An 18,698-nucleotide genomic window follows, 5' to 3' on the forward strand; every position below is an offset into this window, starting at 1 on the left:
TATTTTTACAGTACCTTTATAAGCTTCTATTAGTGCTACTAAAAGGTAATGATAAGTATTGTATCTCAGTCTCTGAAACTATAGTTAAGAGAAAGCTTTCCATTGTGCTAAATTGTCTTGAAAATAAGTTATTGTGGGAAAGTGTAATTTTTCTCTCATTGCTTGAACTCCTTAGTATGGTAGGCAAGCATGCTGTCAGCAACAAATAAATGTATGTAGTATATCAACAAGCCTCTTGAAAGAGAGAGGAAAAAAGTGAAATACAAATACCTCCCTGTAAACAACAGTTAAGCATTTTTTTCTGTCTTAATGAGTGATCTCTGCACTACCTGCAGCCTAAGTCCATTTAAATATTTGAAAATCTTTTGATAAAGCTCTTAAATTTCAGATTCTTAAAAAGCAACCTTCTGGGCCATATAGCCTAGTATTATGCCCAATTTATAATTACAGTGAATATTCATCACTCTGTACCATGACAGTTCTTACTTCCCAATTACTTTCTCTCACATTCAATTTTGTGTTCATTAAGACATTTATCAGAAGCTGCCAAGAGGTTCTAGCTTTGTAATGTAGTTTAAAAGGAGACTGAAAGGAGAACAAAGCGGTAGGAAGCAAAGTAACATTCAGCAGGTGAGAATAATAATGTCAGTCTGAATCATTAATATTGAGGTACCATAGAAATCTTGAAATTTAGCTTTGCCAGTAATTGATTACCTTAATATTTGCATATAAGGAAAGCAAGTATGATTGAAAAGGTCAGTGCCGTGGTGTAAGGATTTAGAAGGTTACTGGGAGCTGCTTTCCCTAAGTTTGTTGACACTAGTCTCAGGCAAGACCCTGCTTCTGCTTTTGATGTAGCAGAGGTTTGGCTAATGGTTAATAGCTATCAGGATGGTATATCTTTGCAGAGCCCTACCCACAATGGTATGTGTTTTGTAGATTACACAAATGTTGCAGTCTTCATAGAGGCCATACTTTACAGGCCTTTTTATCACCAAATAAAATGAATTTTGAGAAATCCCAGCTCTCGCCTGTTTGTTTCCTCCAGGCATCACTAAACTTGTAGATGTGTCAGAAGAGAGCATACCAGGACAGGAAACAAATGAAACCTGAGTCATATCCTCATTCAAGGGAGTCGTACAGGGACAGTTCGAGATTGCCTTTGCTTAAAGAAAAACAATAAATGCCATTTTGTGTCTCTTGTTAAAACCTAGAGACAGGCAAAAATACTAACGGGAGTGCTGTATCAAAGGTGTGACAGAAAAGAAAGCCTTTTGACACCCAGTAAAAAGGGGGAATTTTGTTCTATGCTTGCACAAGGTTAACGGATACTTTGACTTACCCATTCATGCTGAATTCTACAGGCCATCTCTAGGATATAGTATTGTAAACTACCAGGAGGTAGGCTAAAGTATGAACTTGCACAGACTGGACGGCTAAGCCATTATTGTCTGTGTGCATATATATCCTGCAGCAAATGGATACTGCTCTTTCATTCAGTTTGAATGAATAACGTTTGATTAAATGAAAGAGGGGTAAAACTACTTTGCTGCAGGGTAAGAGCAGTCTGGGCTCTTTACCATGGAGCAGTTAAGGTCTGGAAATTTAGATCTGAATTGTTTTATGGCAGATTATTTTTCAAGCCAACCAGCTGCCAGGCAAACATACATGGCTCACCAGAACAATTCATCCAGCCTTTGATCTCCTAAACAAGGCAAGAGAGAAATCAAGGAGCAGTTTATCAATTAACACTCTCTAAAGAGATGGTGTATGAGCAAAGATTTTCTAATGAAAAGAACAAGAATTTGTCATTTTTACCAGCCTTTTTTTCTGTAATGTTTGGTTATGCTACAGCATCAGGGTTAACTTGCTGAACATTACTTGTTTCAGAAATAAGCATTTTAAGCTTTTGAGAAGGCAACTTCTAATGACTTTTAAAGCCTTAAAGAGTAACTGTGTTCTCCGTTCTCTTTTGACCAGTGGCGGATGTCTGTAGCCTTGGAAGAAACCCATCTTCTTCCTCTCTGCCATCTCTACCTCCTCCAGTTCACAAAATGCAAACTCCATATGGACAGGAAAGGGGGATTTCTGCCTGATGCTAATTAACTGGAATGTACTGGCTAAATGCATGTGGACCAGGCCAGATATTTTTATTTAAAAAGCCAATTACAATGAGCATTTTGCCTGATTAGAATTACCAGGCATGCCATCAATTTGTGCCTTAAAGCATACGGAAGCTCACTAGTTATTCTTAGTCATATGAGAGCCTGTTCATTTTCTGAAATTATTCAACATACAGCTTCATCATCCTCACACAACTGTTGTCAGGATCCTTGCTACGGCATCTTTTCTCTACAACTTTTATTGCTGCTGTCCTCTTTCTGCACAACTCTGGAGAAGCCAGAGCCTAAAGGAGTATGCTAAGGCACTTCTGTTTTATCTAGTAATTAAAGAAGGTGCATTAAAAGAAAAGGTATCAGTTTAAAGCTTTATTCTTGTTCTTCCCTTTCTTTCTATAACTCTTGTCATACCAGTCTTCATGACTTGACTTCCAAATTTATCACCAGTCTCACCAAGCCCTAGGTACAGATGCTCCCACCCTTCCACATCTTTCCTTTTGCCCTGAATGAGGCCCATCCAGTTTGCTGGCAGTCTGCACCCATCCTGCCTCACTTTCGTACACGCATGCTGGCTCAACGCACTCCCCAGCAGTCTTGAATGCATCTGGGACAAGAGAGCATGCTTGGGAGAAGACAAAGGAATGAGAGGTTGCACTGGAGTAGCCTTAATTCTTCAGGATGCTTTTTCAGTCTCTCCAGATACTTTCGAGTCACATAATCAAATTACTTGCTTAGGAAAAAATGCACATAATTGGTTTTGAGCAAATTAACTTTTAAAACTAATAATGGAGAACCAGTTTCCTGTAGAGAGATAAAGCTGTAAGCTGTTACCGTCACTGTAATTTTCACAGGCTTCCATTAAGTACTGAGCAAGTTAATTTGCGTCTAGATACCACTTGTGATTATCTTCATGGAAGGCTACAGGATCTGACTACGAAGCTAGCTAGACAGTCAGGCAACTAGCCTGGACTAGCTTCAGGCTCCGTTGCTATCTTGAAGTACCTTCTTGAACTAGGTGTACCTAGGTGTGTCTATCTTAGCTGCAACCACAGGAGTGTTAATTACAAGTATAATCTGAGAGAAAGAGGTCAGTGCTACCTTGGAGTTTTAATTGCCTCCTTTCTTCTGTTCAGAATTATTCCTTTGCTTCCAAAAAGAACCATTCCTTCCAGGACACAGAACCTGGACACTGTTGGCCTGCTCCAGTAAATTTCTATATTGGTCTGTCACAGTGTCCATCAGCCAAGGACAAGATGAATTAGGGTCTGTCACATGGGAGTATTGTCACAGTGTCAACATTTCCATTATAAATCCTATTTATAACTGCATCATAAATATTTGTTCCATGTTGAAATTCAGCTAACAAGGTCTGTCCTCTGAGAACATTCCTTACAGTGCTCATTTTCACTAGAGTATGGTGGTTTATTTTGAAAGGACTTAATATAAGCCTTCACTAGTATAATAATGTTGGAAAAGGTTAGGTTTCTCATGCTATTATTTTAATATGTGATATGGGTTACACTAGCACATCTCCACAGCTGTGTTGGTTACAGCGCCTTGTACTACTTGACCATAAGCAGTTAATGCTTGCTGTGGGCTCTTTTGCTGTTGTTTTTATAGGAAACGGGGAATGAGAGATGTATTCCAGAGGAAAAGGTAGCACATTAGAGAAACATAGTCTTCGGAGCTGCGTTCTACGTTTGTCAAGGCCAGAGAAACAGATGGCTAATGAACATGGCATTTTGTTCCAAGAAAGTCTGCAAGATTTAAGACTTACATAGAGGTAGAGAGAAATCTGAAAAAGAAAGATGTTACTCAGATTTTAGACCTAACTAATGTAATGTAGTGTTGTTCAGTGTGATGTAGAAGTTGATGCTGAGAGTTTGGAGGAGATGAAGCTTTCTACCTTTTAGTCTTGTAACGATTATTGACTCAGATCATAATCTGAACAAGAGCTAAATCTAGAATTGAAACACAGCCAGAATGGAATTGGTAGTTGAATTGTTTTGTATTGTGAGATTAAACAGGATGAAGATTGTAAAAAGATAACGTAGAGGGACCAAGAACAGAGTAATCTGAGATTATGTTCTTTTAAAATATAGTTAAAAAGTGAAAGAAAAATGAAGGGGAAATAAAAGGATGAATCACTGAAGTTAACAGAGGAGAATTGTTCCAGAAGAGGAGAATGGCCGGCTGTGTCAGAGGATGAGAACAGAGTACTGATACTGAGATTATGACTAAGAAATCAGCAGAGGAACCTCAACAAGTATCAGATGAAGAGCAGAAGGTATTTTGTCAGGGGCAATTGCCAAACTGTGAAGAGTAGAGGATAGATTTGGAGGATTCCACTGTATTGGAAAGCATCTGACAGCTATGAATGATATTTTTCTCCTCCTCCTAAAATCTCAAAATCATGTCATTTTGTGGTTGTTTCAAGTTGCTTGTGGAAGTGGCTGCAGTTTTTCTTCTGAAGCTGTTTGATCCCTATCAGCAGAACAACTACTATAATTTCAGTCATTTCTGGTATCTATGTAAACCTGCGTATGTGGACAGATGGACCAGGAGCTTGAGGGTTGGCTTGTGTAAGAAATTTTGTTTAAAATTTTTCTCAGTATATGATACCAAATTCTGCAAGTGCAATGGAATGCAAGGAAGAAGAAACTGCTGCTTCCTCCGTACTTGTATGTGGCCCAAGAGGCAATGTATCTGCTACAACTTTGACAGTCTATTACCAGTCTCCCACTGAGAACTGGGATGCTTATGTTAAAAGCTTTGATCAGAGTAGTGATCACTCACCAAATGCAAGCTAGTTTGCAGAATTACCAGACCAGAATTTAAACTGAAGACAGAGACTTGTTCCTCAGAAGTGCTATGACAAGTCCTTAAGGGCTGACAGACTTAGCCAGTAGGTGAGATGTGAACCTGCTCCTGGTGCAGTCAGTTGCCGGACGCCCATGGAACAGGATGATAGCCACGCACTTGAAACGTGATATGGCAGGAGAATCAGCTAATACTCTTCCAGGCTGCATATACAGAAGCAGCACGTCATGAGAAGGATAATGGTCCCTTCTCTGCACGATCCAAGTGACACTGAATCTGAAATATTGCGTATAACTTTGGACATCATCATACCAGAAAGATGTGGACATGTTGGGAGAAATGTAGAAGTGTGGATTTTACTGGGCAGATATTATGGCACATTAACAGTCTCTTCATGTATATACAATCATCTTTTCAGGGAATATGCCGTTGTGATGAGAAGAGAATTACAGCCTTTCACTTCTGCCCATCCTTTACGATAGATATAAAGGAGCTTAAAGAACCCTGCTGCCACAGTTAACATTTGCTAAATTTTCCAGTGGATTTTTTTCTAGTTTACAGAAAAATGTTCCCATGATCAGAGGTTCATGTACCGTTTTTAATAATAGACGTAAAACATCCACTGATGCTAGGCTTCAGTCTCCCTCATGCCCTAGCGCAGCTCAGCTGAAGTAAAGTAGGCTTTAGATTTTCTATGAAAAAGCTACAAGCTTACCTTCTCAGTTATCTCATATTAAGCAGCCTGCAGGCTCAGAAGCATTCAAGTAGATTATAGTACGTGTGTTATTTAGCTGGGAGCATTCACATTAAATACAATGCGTGTATATTAACTAGCCTGGAAAAATGAAGTCTGTCCTATATACAGGAGCCATATGCAACACCATATAATCTTGCAAATATTTTTTGAAGTTCTGTCAGTATCCATCAACGGAGTGTTAGGGTAAGTAAAGCAAGCCATACATAAGATCGCTGGTCATGAGCAATTTCTGTGTCCGTAAGCTGATGTCCCAGCTGATGTCCCAGAGAGAGCTACGCAGCGGTCATAGTGCTGTCTGTCAGGTAGGGTAAATCTGTTACATTTTTCTGAGGGTAATGAATCCAACAGTATAAGGGCCTACACCCTGTAATCTTCTATGCAGATACAGTTACGAATTTTGTACCGTTTTGCAAATGTCATGGCTACTTTAGTCACCTACTAAAGCAGTCACAGAAATGGATCTGAGATTAGATTTACAGTCAGAATAAATATATTCTGCTTACTTAGTGCTGACTGCAGGCAGTTTTTGAGATTCATTAGTCTATTCTTTTCTGCCTTCAGATCTTTCAGTGTGTATATATCTATTTTGTAATGATGCATTTAGAAACCTTTTGAGGAAGAAAATCATACTTTTAGGGATGCTTTTATCCTTAATTGTTTTTTAATTATTTATTGGAGGATGCAAAAAGTTAAAAATACAAAAATACTGTTTATGCATTATATTCAGGTATCCTAATGGTAGGACGACTCAAATGGATTTCAGATTTGGAGGAACTGATAAGAAAGGAGAGAAGAGGCAGTCTGAATTTCATATAGCTAGGAATTGCACTAACGTCTGTTTTGTCATCCTGCTGCTAGGCTCACAAGTTTGTGATGTTGCATATGTTTTGGATCATTTGGTGGAAGTCTATTTCCATTTTTGTTCATTGCTGTTGCTAGCATCCCAAGTTCATGTGCTTGAGTAGATGCTTTAATATTTTCAAGAAGTTTCTTGTAGCACTGTGAGATAACAATGCTGTATACTTTTCAACTAATGTCCCTGTGAAATGGAGAGAGACTGGCAGTACCGTAGTCAGTTCACAGGCCACACCAGTAGCTCTCTTGTGCGGTGTAAAAATCAGAGCAAACACAGAGGCCTAAGACCTAGCCTTGCTTTTGGCCAAAGTGCATGCGTATCCCTGTGTGTGTGGCTGGTAAATAAGTAACTCGGCACTATTGATCTTTGTCTAGTCCATTACAGGAAATGTTTGATGTGGGTTTTGAGAATGTCCCATCATTTTAATTGATGTCAAAACCAGGAAAATAAAGTACTGGCAGATATTTTAAAGATGGTATATAGGTATTCTAGCAAAACTACCTGGAATTTGTTAATGTACTGCACAAAACTACTTCCTGAGCAGAGCTGAAGAAAGTAGTTGAGAGGGCACCCTTGATATGCATGAATTTGTATGTTTGGAGTTCTTCTGCATGAGACACTTAATAAGCAAATTCTACCAGTGATTATGTATTGTAGATGCTTATCTTTACTTAACAAGAAGGGAAGGTTGTATTTAAGGCTGCATTAAAACCCACTTGTATTCAGCGATGCTACCTTTTAAAGTTAGTCCTAGGTGGAATATTTGTGTATTCTATCTTTCACATCGCTGAATGATGATGTGGCTTTGTCAGGTTGTGGCAATAGTGTAATATCACATTATGTGCTGTCTTTGTGTTACACTTCTAGGTCATGTCAGTGGTACATGGTTTGAAGGACAACTGGCTGCCAGATCAAATCACAACAGTTCCATAAAATAAATACATGCAGGCATCATTCTCCATGACATTCATGGATCTAGTTAGTGAGCAATTGTTGGCACATACTGGTTTCAGTATTGCCTCCAGTGCAGTAGGAGAAGAAAGGCTACCCGGCGTAGTGCTGAAGGAAGCAGCAGTGCTAACAACAGATTGAGAAGCCCTAGAAGTTTAAGCTTGAGAAAATTTCAGCAAAGGGAAGGTATTTTCAAGGGGGGATGAAGAGGAAATGAGGAGTTGGGACTAAGAGTGAATTAAGAAAGAATAAAAAGCATCCCAAAGGGCAAACATTATATTTTAGAGTATTTCTGGGTTATGCAAAACATGCAGTCTTCTCGCTTTTATTTACCTTGTAGTTTGCTTTCCTAGGCAGCCATGGTACTTGCATGCTAGTGGTAGTAAGTCCAAAAAAATAAGAAAGTATGGTAAGGCAGCCAAATGGAATTTAAAAATTAGTCCAGGCAAGGCTTTTGATTTGGCCCTTGCTAGGGGAGCTGTTTACTGGTGTTTAAAATGTTGATCGTATCTCTCCAAAATGCATCTGCCATCAAGGGCTAAATGTTAAAGCAGGCATCCAGACTTGGGTTTCTTTTAAATCTCGCCAGATAGTGTCAAAAATCCCTTCCATTTCAACTCTTCATTGTCTTTTGTGGCATTCTTTATTTTTAAACTTTAGCAAATGTGCTATTCTTTTTTTCTGTAGGACACTCTCAAGTACAGTTAAGGAGAGCCATTATTCCAGCTGGCATAACCAACTTTAGATGCAGCCAAAACAGGACAACACAGCCTACATATGTCATTTTGAATTAAGGAATTATTAAATATATGCATTACTAGGAGTAGGGCATTTCTTTCTAGGGAAATCCCACTTGGCAATCAAGTCAGGTGCCCACTTACTGTCTGGAGGCCAGATATCTTACATACCTTGCTGCCCATTGACCCAATCATGAAGCAGCTGCATCGTTCCATGTCCTGTTGCTGGGGCATTATATCCATCAGAACGATACTGCAGACATCTGGGGCGATAACCTCTTAAACTACCGTATCTGTCAGGCAGAAATGCCTCTTTAAGCACCTTGCATTATATCCATCAATTTGTCTTAATTTCCAGCCCCATTCAGTCCCAGTTCAGTCTGCCAAGATGGCAGACAGGGCTGCCAAAGATTACTAAAACCACAACCATATCTCTGCTCTGCTGAGCTCATGAACACATTTCACACATGACATTGCACAGCCCTCCATTCATTTGGGCTGAATTCAAGCCAGCAGCCTAGCAGTTAAAAGCTTTTATTTTGCTTGTTATCACTATAACCTTCAGAAAAATAAGAATAAAACAGAGGAAGTACTAATGACATTAATTATAGTTCTTGCCCCCCTACACATCTCCACAATGAAGCAATAATAAAAAACCCTGTCTTTCTAAAATTTACTGACTACAGTTATTTGCACTTTCATAATGACTCATTGAATCACTTCTTTTGGCAGACTGATAAATGATGATTTTTTATTTCCTTCACCTACAGTTACCATCCTGAATGAGAAATTATTACAAAATAGATGTCCTATCCTAAAAAATCCTAACATAAGAGCATTTTGGATGCTTGCAGGAAAGAAGATCCTATATTAACTGGTCTTGTAATGGGTCACCAGGCTTTCCAAGTTTTATTAATGTTCACCAGAGTAGCAAACAAATCTTATCATGAGAGCATAGTTATCGTTGCCAACAGTGATACTTTGGAAGACCATTGATCACATCAGAAGATTACAAATCCGATGGTGTTTGCTGGCTTATTTCTCCAACAGTATATAGCAACCTGCAGTACCAACACCAAACTATATATTTTCCTTTTTTTGTACAGTGCATTTAAACACAAAAGACTTCAGGTTTTGCTTCAACAATATCATGCCCTGGATTTGTACTAGGATGTAATGTGCAGTAAGAAACTTACTCGTCATTTACTATTTCCTTCTCCTGGTCTTTGAATTCTGATTCAGTAGACAGTTCTCAGCTTCTCCAGGAAGGTGACGTTTATGAAGATATGTGAGAAACTTACAACCGAAGTGCTGTGTTGCCTTTTGATTACTTGGAAGACTTGCACTCCATTCCTAGTTTTGACAAAGGTTGCCTGTGCAACTTTAGGCTATCACTTTACCAAAGATTTAGCAAAGCTTTGAGCATGACAGTGCTTTATTGACAACAGATCACTGAATTCAGAGACATTATACAGGTGAAGCATGCTCTTTGGGTCATGATTTCCCTCTTTTTTTTTAGCTCCCCCATCTGTAAAATGGGCTATTGTATAACCTTTTTGCTCTTTTTTGTATTGTGCTTTTAAATTGTGGACTTTTCAGAGCAGGAATTCTCTTTTTTGTACAAGTGTTCAGTAGTTTAGTAAAAAGGGGCCTTTACTCTTGGTAGGTTTGCATATTGATTGCGGTGTCCTGACTGAGCAAAAAACTTTGATCGTGTCGTCATTACCCCTCAGACAATTGGTAAACCTTGCAGTGAAGATTGAGAGTCTTTGCGCCAACAATGCATAAACAAAATTAGGGAGTGGAGTATCGTCTGCTTCGTGGGTGGAATTTATAACTGCAACATAAATTTTCTTGTAATTGTGAAATTATAATGCCATTTATTTCCTGGGTTACTCTTTATATAGCACTATATATTTGTTAACTCTTCATGTAGCACTAATGATAGTTGAGTTAGATCATATAATATGTACTGTAGTTTAAAAAGCAGAAATAGGTGCATCCTTCCCTAATAACTATTTCTAATATACCTTGAAAAAGAATCACATCATTTTGGCATCAACCACATCAAAATGGCATCATTTTAAATATGATATTCCATAAATGCAATATTCTAGAGCCTGCATTAGTGGCATTGCAATCTTTTTTCCTTTCAAAAGTCTAATGAACCTGTAATATGAAATGCTTGTTTTTCCTGAGTTGTAAAAATGGTGAGGCTGTGGGGACAAAAGAGTGGAAGAAGTGTAATGAAGAAATTATAAGATGTTTGTAAAATTTTTTATAAAGTTGGGGTTTTTTTTCTTAAGGAGAAGCTGTCTTTTTTTTTCTTTTTTACTGTAAAATTGCACAGAGTAAAAGCCTAAATGCTATTTCCATATATTTAGAAGGTGATTTTGCCACATTTTTCATTTTCCTCTGAAAAACAAATAGAGGGCATGTCTGAAGAACAAAATCAGTCTCTACAGTAAAGAACACATCAACCTCTAGGTTTTAAATATATTTTTGCAAGTTATGATGATGTAATTAAGCATGGTCTTATTGGTAATGCCAGGTAATTCCCAAATTAGCAGTTTTGCACAGGATATGTAATTACAGCACCTTCCAACCAAATCACTTTTAACTGATTTAAAGGTTGTGGCTGGGCCTTCACAAATTCAAGGCAGAGAAGGGGAAGGAGGATCCTTCTTGTGCAGCAGCCAAGCAGTTTAAGACTGGGAGTAGCAGTCCACCATGGGGACCGGAGACAGCCAGATGACAAGGCTACTAGAGTCCTGTAGCCTGTGCTTATCTAGTGTCTTACAGGAACCTACTTCAGTCACATACGAGTCCAGGGCTGCAGGAATAGGCATCTTCTATCATAGCATGCTGAGAGGCTCTCATCTGTATTGCACAGTGTCTCAGGCTTAGCTCAGAGAAACCTACTCTCCCAAAACTTTGTTGCTGCTCCCAGAGAGTGGAGTTTCTAGTGGAGTCTTGGTGGAGTTTCTCACAATATTCTCTCTAAGAAGGAATGCATCTGGCACTGTAAAAATGTTTGCTATGGAAATTGTTTGTTCATATGAACAGAATTCCCTGTCTTAAACAATTTTGGTTCAGGGAAAAGCTTTTAAACCTGCGTGTCCACTCCATACTTTCTTTTTACATGTGGACCAAGTAAGACATTATGACATGTCCAAGGCAGTACAGAAGTACACGGAAAGTTGCCAGAGTAGGATGCAGTGGATTAACTCCTAAAGAAAATAGGGCTATAGAGAACTAGATTGTACTAGAATGTAGTATATTTTAGTTTACATAGTACTATTTTTAATTCAATATTCTAGTATGTTTTAATTCTGTAAATTACTAACTGCTGTGTTTCTTTATAATATTAGAAAACTACAGCAGTGTTCTTGTATTACTTGAAAATGCATTGTCCTGCAGCCCTGCCAGAAAACTTCAGACTTTTTTGTTTGGTTGATGTGTTACTACAGAAGTCCTTTTTGCCAGTTAAAAGAAGTATTAACCTAATAATTTTGAGAATATAGAAATCATTATGCTAAAATGAAGCAAAAGCTCATTAAATTATGGAAATGAGATTTATGGCAGGTTAGTTAGTTATGCATATTGACTATGGAATTCAGAGTTGCTCCTTGAAAGATCACCAGCCCTACTGTAAGGAATCCCAGTGCCTTCAGCACTCCTGAGCTCATCCTCATTCAGTCCCACCCTTTTCCCATATCCTCATCTTTTCTCATTCACAGAGAGGCCAAAATACATGAAACTGGCTGGATTGAATAGGCACGGGGATGACCTGAAGCTCATATATAAATATATATCTATGCCTTTTTCGTCACTATCCTAGGTGCATTCAGCAATCCCTCTCAAGCTTCAAATTTCATCCTGAGCTGATAAGGCACAAGGTCTCTTCTTACCCTTCTTGGGAAACACTGGCTGCATTTACAGTGTCCTGCAAGATGGCATTTTCAGACAACGCTTGAGCCACAATCCTGAAACAGCCACGTGCTGCCAATACGTATACCTCAGTAGGCCATGGGGGAAAGCATGCAGCTGTCACCTCTCTAAAAATGCTGTGGCAGAACCAAGGCACCCTTCTCTTGTCATTTACAGGGCTGGTCATGCTGTCACATCACCTACTGGAGCCCTTCCAGGAGGAGGGGCATGTTACACAAGAACTCTACAAGAAATTCTAGATTTAGAACAACTATGAGTGTGTCTGCAACCAAAGCAAAGCTTGCCTCACTCCACAGCCATCAATGAAATGTGACTCCCTTTCCAAATTCCCTTGGCCCTCGTTCCTTTAAACTCATGCTATAGAGTGCTCATATGCTAAAGAAAAAGGACTCTGTTGCCTGTATCTGTAGTGTTAGATAATGCCTTTAACCAAGGGAACAAGGTGAGTCCTGACAAGTATTCTTGGTCAGGTGTGGGAACTGTGTTCTTGCTGCTTGAAGTCAGTGGTTTAGACAGGTGAATAATCATCTGATTGTACTGAATACAGTGAACATACATAATGAAAGTCCTTGGACAGTCTCCAAAGCTAACTTCAGCAACAGAGCCAAGAATTTGAGTGTTGGAAAGACCTGCCTGGCAAGATTGGAGGCAAGGGATGTACCTCTAATAGCCATATGTGATGTACCTGGGGGTGGGAGGGAGAGCTGCTGTGTTGTGTTAAGGCAATTGCTCAATGCCTGGTCAGACACCCCACTATGTTACTTGGATGGCTACAGCTTTCTCTGGTGGGGCTCAGTGTCACTTAGCATCAAATATTGCCAAACACCCAGTAGAAATATGGCATTGTTAGCCTGTTGACACTTAACTTCTTTAGGAAGCTCCAGTTAAAGATGATATTTTTGTTTTGGTTTAAGTTTTTTGGTTTTTTTCAACAGTCTCTCATGGAGATATGGGCAGCAGAGACCTGGCTCCTTTCTTGTTTCAGAAATTCCTACACAGTCTGGAGGTATCAGCAGGAGAGATTGTCCTGCTGGCGAGCTTTGGGAGGCGTTTAGTTGATCGTAGGAAACAGTGGAGAGGGGTGACATTTCTGAGGCCCAGATATGTTCCTTATGAAAGCGCCTTCAGTCCGTCAAGTGCCCTCAAATACTAATAAAAGTCATATATTTACATATATTGGGCAGTGGAGAGCTGTCCCAAGATGTGCATTTTCTAGATAGGTGAGGAAGAGATGAGGTGCTGTTTGAGCAGCATTGTAAGGCTGAAGAGATGGTATTCCAATTGGGATGCTTTCACCACAGCAGTCATAAGGGGCAAGCTAATGTGAACATGGATGTGTCCATAATAAATAATCATTGCAGTTTGACAGCTCCATGGCTTGGGCTTAAAAGCTAGGCAAAACTGTAGTAGCTATCCTTTTCTCTTTACACCCCTAATTATATCCCATGTGAAAAGAGAAGAAAACCAAAGTTTATGCATGTTAAAACCCTCAGTATTAACTTATGCGTCTTGGGAAAGACAGAAGAAAATACCCTATATGATGGAGAATTTTGTGAATGGTGATTGTAACTGTAACTTTATATACGGCAACTTTTATTTTGTGTTGTGCCGCCTTTCCCTTTTACCGGGAAGATTATAAAAAGCCATAAGAACCAAGCCTCTAGTCCTCTCCTGCTGTGCAGGCTTAATTCCTCAAAGCTTCCTCCTCAAATATCATATGAGAACAAATCCTGGCTTGTCTACGTGCAGCCTTCTTTCTCAACAGCTCCCTGTTTCAACCCCTGGTTTTCAGAGATGCCAAAAATGTTGTGATTTTCCTGCTCAAAAGACATTGCATACCGAGTAATTCTTCTCAGCAATGCTTACTTACCAGATGACTCAGTAACTTCCAAAAAATTCATGCTGCTCTTCTTTCCTCTCATCTTAGCGCTGTGTAGTGATGCATATGCTTCTGGCATCTGTAAAAACACTGTATCTGCCTAACACAGCTAGAGCCTCCTTTAAACCCAGAAGCAGAAAACTATGTGCAGACATTCTTCCCTGGGTGCAGAATTTCTCTATGACATAAAAGACAGATAAGCCTCACTTACAGAAGATAAAAAAAAACTAAAGGAAAGTAGTGGTGCTAGCAAAGATACAAGTGGAGAAACAGTTGTGATATGTTTGGCAGAAGCCATTACTGAACATATAAAAAGATATTTGCAGTTCTCTGTTCACAGAGCTCCCCAGCTTCTGACTTCTTACGGTACCTGATCCTGGAATCTGGGCTGTGGCCTCTGGGAAGAAAAATAGAAATCAGGGCTGACAATACAGAAAGATTTACAGCAATTTTGTTTCTTCAACAGAGTGTTTGCTTAAGTCTTAGTATTGACCTGTTAAATCAGACAACCAAAACCTGGAGCAAAGCATCTCAGCCAGCTTGTCTTTATGTAAACAGCTGCATAGAAACGCACCTTGATAATTGAGTCCTGGTGGTGAATGTGCTCATGGGTGTTTAGCTCGGATTTGGGGAGGATGTTCTTCATACTGGCTGCTCTGTAACTGTTTCCCTAGTGATTGTGAGAGATTTTTACTTCCTAGCTTTTAAGCAGAATTGTGTTACCACTAGAGTGGTTAACCTGGGTCTTCATATGGTAAGTGATTGGATTAGGAAGGCAAAGCCAGTGTGTGCGAGTTCAAGGCATGGAGATACATATATATAAGACAAGCTAGCATGCCCACAAAGGGAAAAAGGGTAGGTTATAAGGGCAGAAGAGATGTTTTATTCTAATGGTTAATTGCTTCCATATTAAGTAGATATTATGATCATGAGGGTAGAAGTTAAACAGATTAGGGTAATTAAGGAAAACATACCTCAAAACATGCCTCTTGGAAGAAGAAAGAATGATAGATATGTAGTGTAAATCAATCTTCAGCTCCTCAGACTTCACTCGGAGACAATTTATGTCCTATGACCCTTTGCAAAGCTGGATATAAAGTGACCGAACGAAATTAGTAAGTACCAAAAAGTACAGTAACTTCAGCTACTGAGTGATTTACAGTAAAACATTACAGATGCCAGTGAACTTTTGGTAACGCTTGCCACTGCCAGCGTTTTAGCAAGGCAGTCCAGTCTGACATCCCAATGCAATAGTTTTACTGTGAAGTCTTATTTTTGTTTTAATCATAATATTTCTATTGCACTATTTTTCAGGCCCAGATTATATCAAACAAAAATTTCAAGAAGGATTGGAAGTGAAAGAAAAGTCTGAAGAAAAGGTTCAGGAAAAGCCACCTACTCCAAAAGAGTCACCTCACTTTTATCGGAAAGGTACTACACCCCCTCGAACCCCAGAAGCGAGTCCAAGGCATAGTCCTCCTCTTTCTTCTGAGCCTTCTCCTTCAAAACAACTGAAAAGGCAAAGCTCCACTTCTGGGGCAAGACTCGGTCAAGATAATAAAAAGCTTTTAGCCACTGAGAATATAACACCCACAATTAACAAGCCTTTATATTCAAAAGCACCAATGAAGGAGGAAGTAGCTGTGAAACACCAGCCAAAGTTTTCGGCCCATCACAATCCCATCAGCACAGAGAATGGGGAGCTGCATGGTCACTACCATGGCTATTACGTAAAAATGAATCCACCAGTGCTTCCACAGGAGCTCAGGGAAGAAGATGAATATGTCAACCCATCACCATCAACGCTTGCACGGTTACCACCCTCACAGAAGCCAAGTCCTGCTAGATCTGGGGGTAAGCCAGATGCCAAAGAAAACAAACCTGACACAAAAATTACGAAACCAGAATTTGCTGCACCAAAGAACCCAGCTAATAATGAGATACATTCAGCAGTGGAAAAAGAAGTAGAAAACAGCTCGGTGAGTACTGCAAGAAATGTTTTCACTTTCACTGCCCTTTTGCAATCTGAAGGCAGGCAAAGCTCACTTCTGTCAAATCTTCATCTGGATACAATGTGCTAGCTAGAACCCACTACACCGGATTAGAGTGAGGAGCAAATATTCCAGTTCTTTATATTATCCTTTCGAAAAAGTGGGAAGGGATAGTGATAGCCAGATACTGACAGACTTTCAAAACATGCATCCATAAACACAAAAGTGTGTTAGTGTGTGTATTAGTGTGTGTATGTGTATATATATACACACACGTATATTTTGTGTGCATGTAGGTACATATTTGAGGATATACATATAGGTATATACTTCTCCCCCCACCAAAACAATGTTCCTTATACTTCAGTGGATAATTGGGCAGTACTGGGAGTTACACTCACGCTCTACTCCAAAGGTCTACTTTTGACTGCTGTTGGAGACAGGATTGTGGACTGTGGTCTGACCCAGTCCAGACAATCTCCCATTTTCATCTTCTTCTCTGTGCTGACAGTAGGCTCTAAAACCAGACAATTTACATCAACATATAAACTGTTTTAAAATGCGTACTTCTGACTATGCTTGTATGAAATTTTACTTCCTTTTTCATCAGGAAATGGAGGAGGAGTTTTAAAACTATACATTCAGATCTCTGAATCTCATTATTATTTAGAAATAATAGAACTATCAATAGTTATGCAGAAAAGGAGAGATGACTAATAACATTTCTATTCCATGTTAGAAGAAAAAGACAAGTTATCAAATTCAGAATCTGTGATGATGTTAAAATTATTTCTGGGCCAAGAGAAACTCAGGAAAACGTTAATTGTAGATCCTAAAATTAATATTCAGCAAATGAAGAGGTCTAGATAATTGTCATAATGTTTCTTTTTTATAAACATTGTTTCTGTGAACCATTTTTGGTACTCCAGTAGAAAACAAAAGTGTGTCATTATTGATGGGAGCAACAGAATGACCCATTTAATGAGATAGAGATAGCCTAGCACAGAACTCAGGTAAAACAGATGAATAATTGACACCAAACTTCATTAATAAAGAATGTAAAAATAAAAAGGTGTAAGAATTGCCAACCAACATGCATTGTAAAAGATCTTGCCAAGCAAGTTTGACATCTTCAGGTGTGATAGAACAATCATATCCTCCATCAGGAAGGTCACTTGATTTGCTTTTACACAGCTATTCATTCTAAGGAAGCCAGAGTAATGCAAAGGCTAAATGTCACATTACAATAATTTTTTAAAACTGACTGATGGTTCATAAAAAGTAATTAGAAGAACATCAGTAATTTGGTATTATTCTAGTGAGGTAATTTTTTTTATGAATTCTGCTGCTCTATTTTATTAACATCCTTATTAATGACATGGAAGAGGACATAAAACTATTACCCACGAACTTTACAGAAGACGCAGAGACCAGGAAACTGATACACAATGAAGATAACGTATCATGAATACAAGCTAGGCCAAATCACCTGCTAAGAAAGGTGCAACTGTAATTATCCATGTGTAGCACAGCAAAATGTAAGATTGTACATTGACAGTTAATAGAGCCTGGCCATGCAGGATCAGAACTGGAAAAGGTTGGTGGATCAGGAGCAGGAGAGGCTACTGAACATGACCTCCCAGTCTGCTGCTGCTGTTCAGAGATGTTAATATAATCCTTAGATTTATTGACAGGAAAGATTAAGCAAGAGTACATGGGAGTCTGTTTTATCTGGTTTCTGGCACTGGTGCAGCCACTTCTGGAATAAAATACAGTGTCCATAAATCAGGGATTTAAAATGAAAAAACCTTAAGGGAAAGTCCCGCGAAGAGCTGCAAGAACGATTAAAACATATATTACAATGAAAGATTCAAGGCAAAAAAAATCAGACACATTTAATCACTTTCTGTAAGTACATTTTATAAAATAGTTTCGCAAGCTAACAGGCAGATATGTAGGAAGATCCAACAGCTGGACAGATTTAGATAGAAGTATTGTTTTAAGTTGCTTTTAATGATATTAATTAAATGTAACATCAGTTTTCAGATGCCGAGTTTTTGCAGCCGTCACTGAATAGTTCCATAATGAGCGTTTTGCCAAGATGATATTCCCTAGTTCAGCAAGAAGCTTATATTCTGTTTTGTGCGGATCAAAGTAGATGTTCACAGTGGTTTTGTAATCTGCAAATCTGTATTACAGCTGATATCAGCCCTTTAACCTTTCAAATCTCACAGATATGACTCCTATGTAGGGTAACACAAAGCTTCAGGCTTGTAAACATTGAGTGAGCATGGACAGAATTTTAGCCTGAATTGGAATTCTTTGTTCAGCTCTGGTGAAAGTAAGTAGCTAGAAAGAGTCATTTTTCCCACGTTCCATACAAACCAAATAATTGTTTGTTGCTGAGGGAGTCTTCACCTTAAGAAACCAGGTAGGGCACCTAAACAGCAGTTTACTAACCTTCTAGAACAATCAGGATAAGGGCCATGAACCTATAACCGTTGTCTGGAAAGGTGGAAAAGTGATGAGATATTGTACCTTAGATACTGTTTGTTTACTGATGTTACAGGTCATCTGCGAGGTGTCCTGCTTCATTTGGAGCACCCTAATTGCATTATTATCATCAGCATTTCAGT

The 18,698-nt window shown here is 39.0% G+C and overlaps 1 protein-coding gene across 5 annotated transcripts in view; it reads left to right on the plus strand.

Moving 5' to 3' along the window:
- Positions 1 to 18,698, plus strand: part of JPH1 (junctophilin 1) — an 88,317-nt gene that overhangs the window by 59,305 nt on the left and 10,314 nt on the right. For all 5 annotated transcript variants that reach the window (XM_064442528.1, XM_064442525.1, XM_064442526.1 and 2 more), the window contains exon 4: positions 15,386 to 16,050. In XM_064442528.1, coding sequence (XP_064298598.1) covers positions 15,386 to 16,050 — 665 coding nt within the window. The remainder of the gene's footprint in view (positions 1 to 15,385; positions 16,051 to 18,698) is intronic.

The sequence above is a fragment of the Phalacrocorax carbo genome, chromosome 2 (assembly GCF_963921805.1).
Source record: "Phalacrocorax carbo chromosome 2, bPhaCar2.1, whole genome shotgun sequence".
Classification (NCBI taxonomy): domain Eukaryota; kingdom Metazoa; phylum Chordata; class Aves; order Suliformes; family Phalacrocoracidae; genus Phalacrocorax; species Phalacrocorax carbo.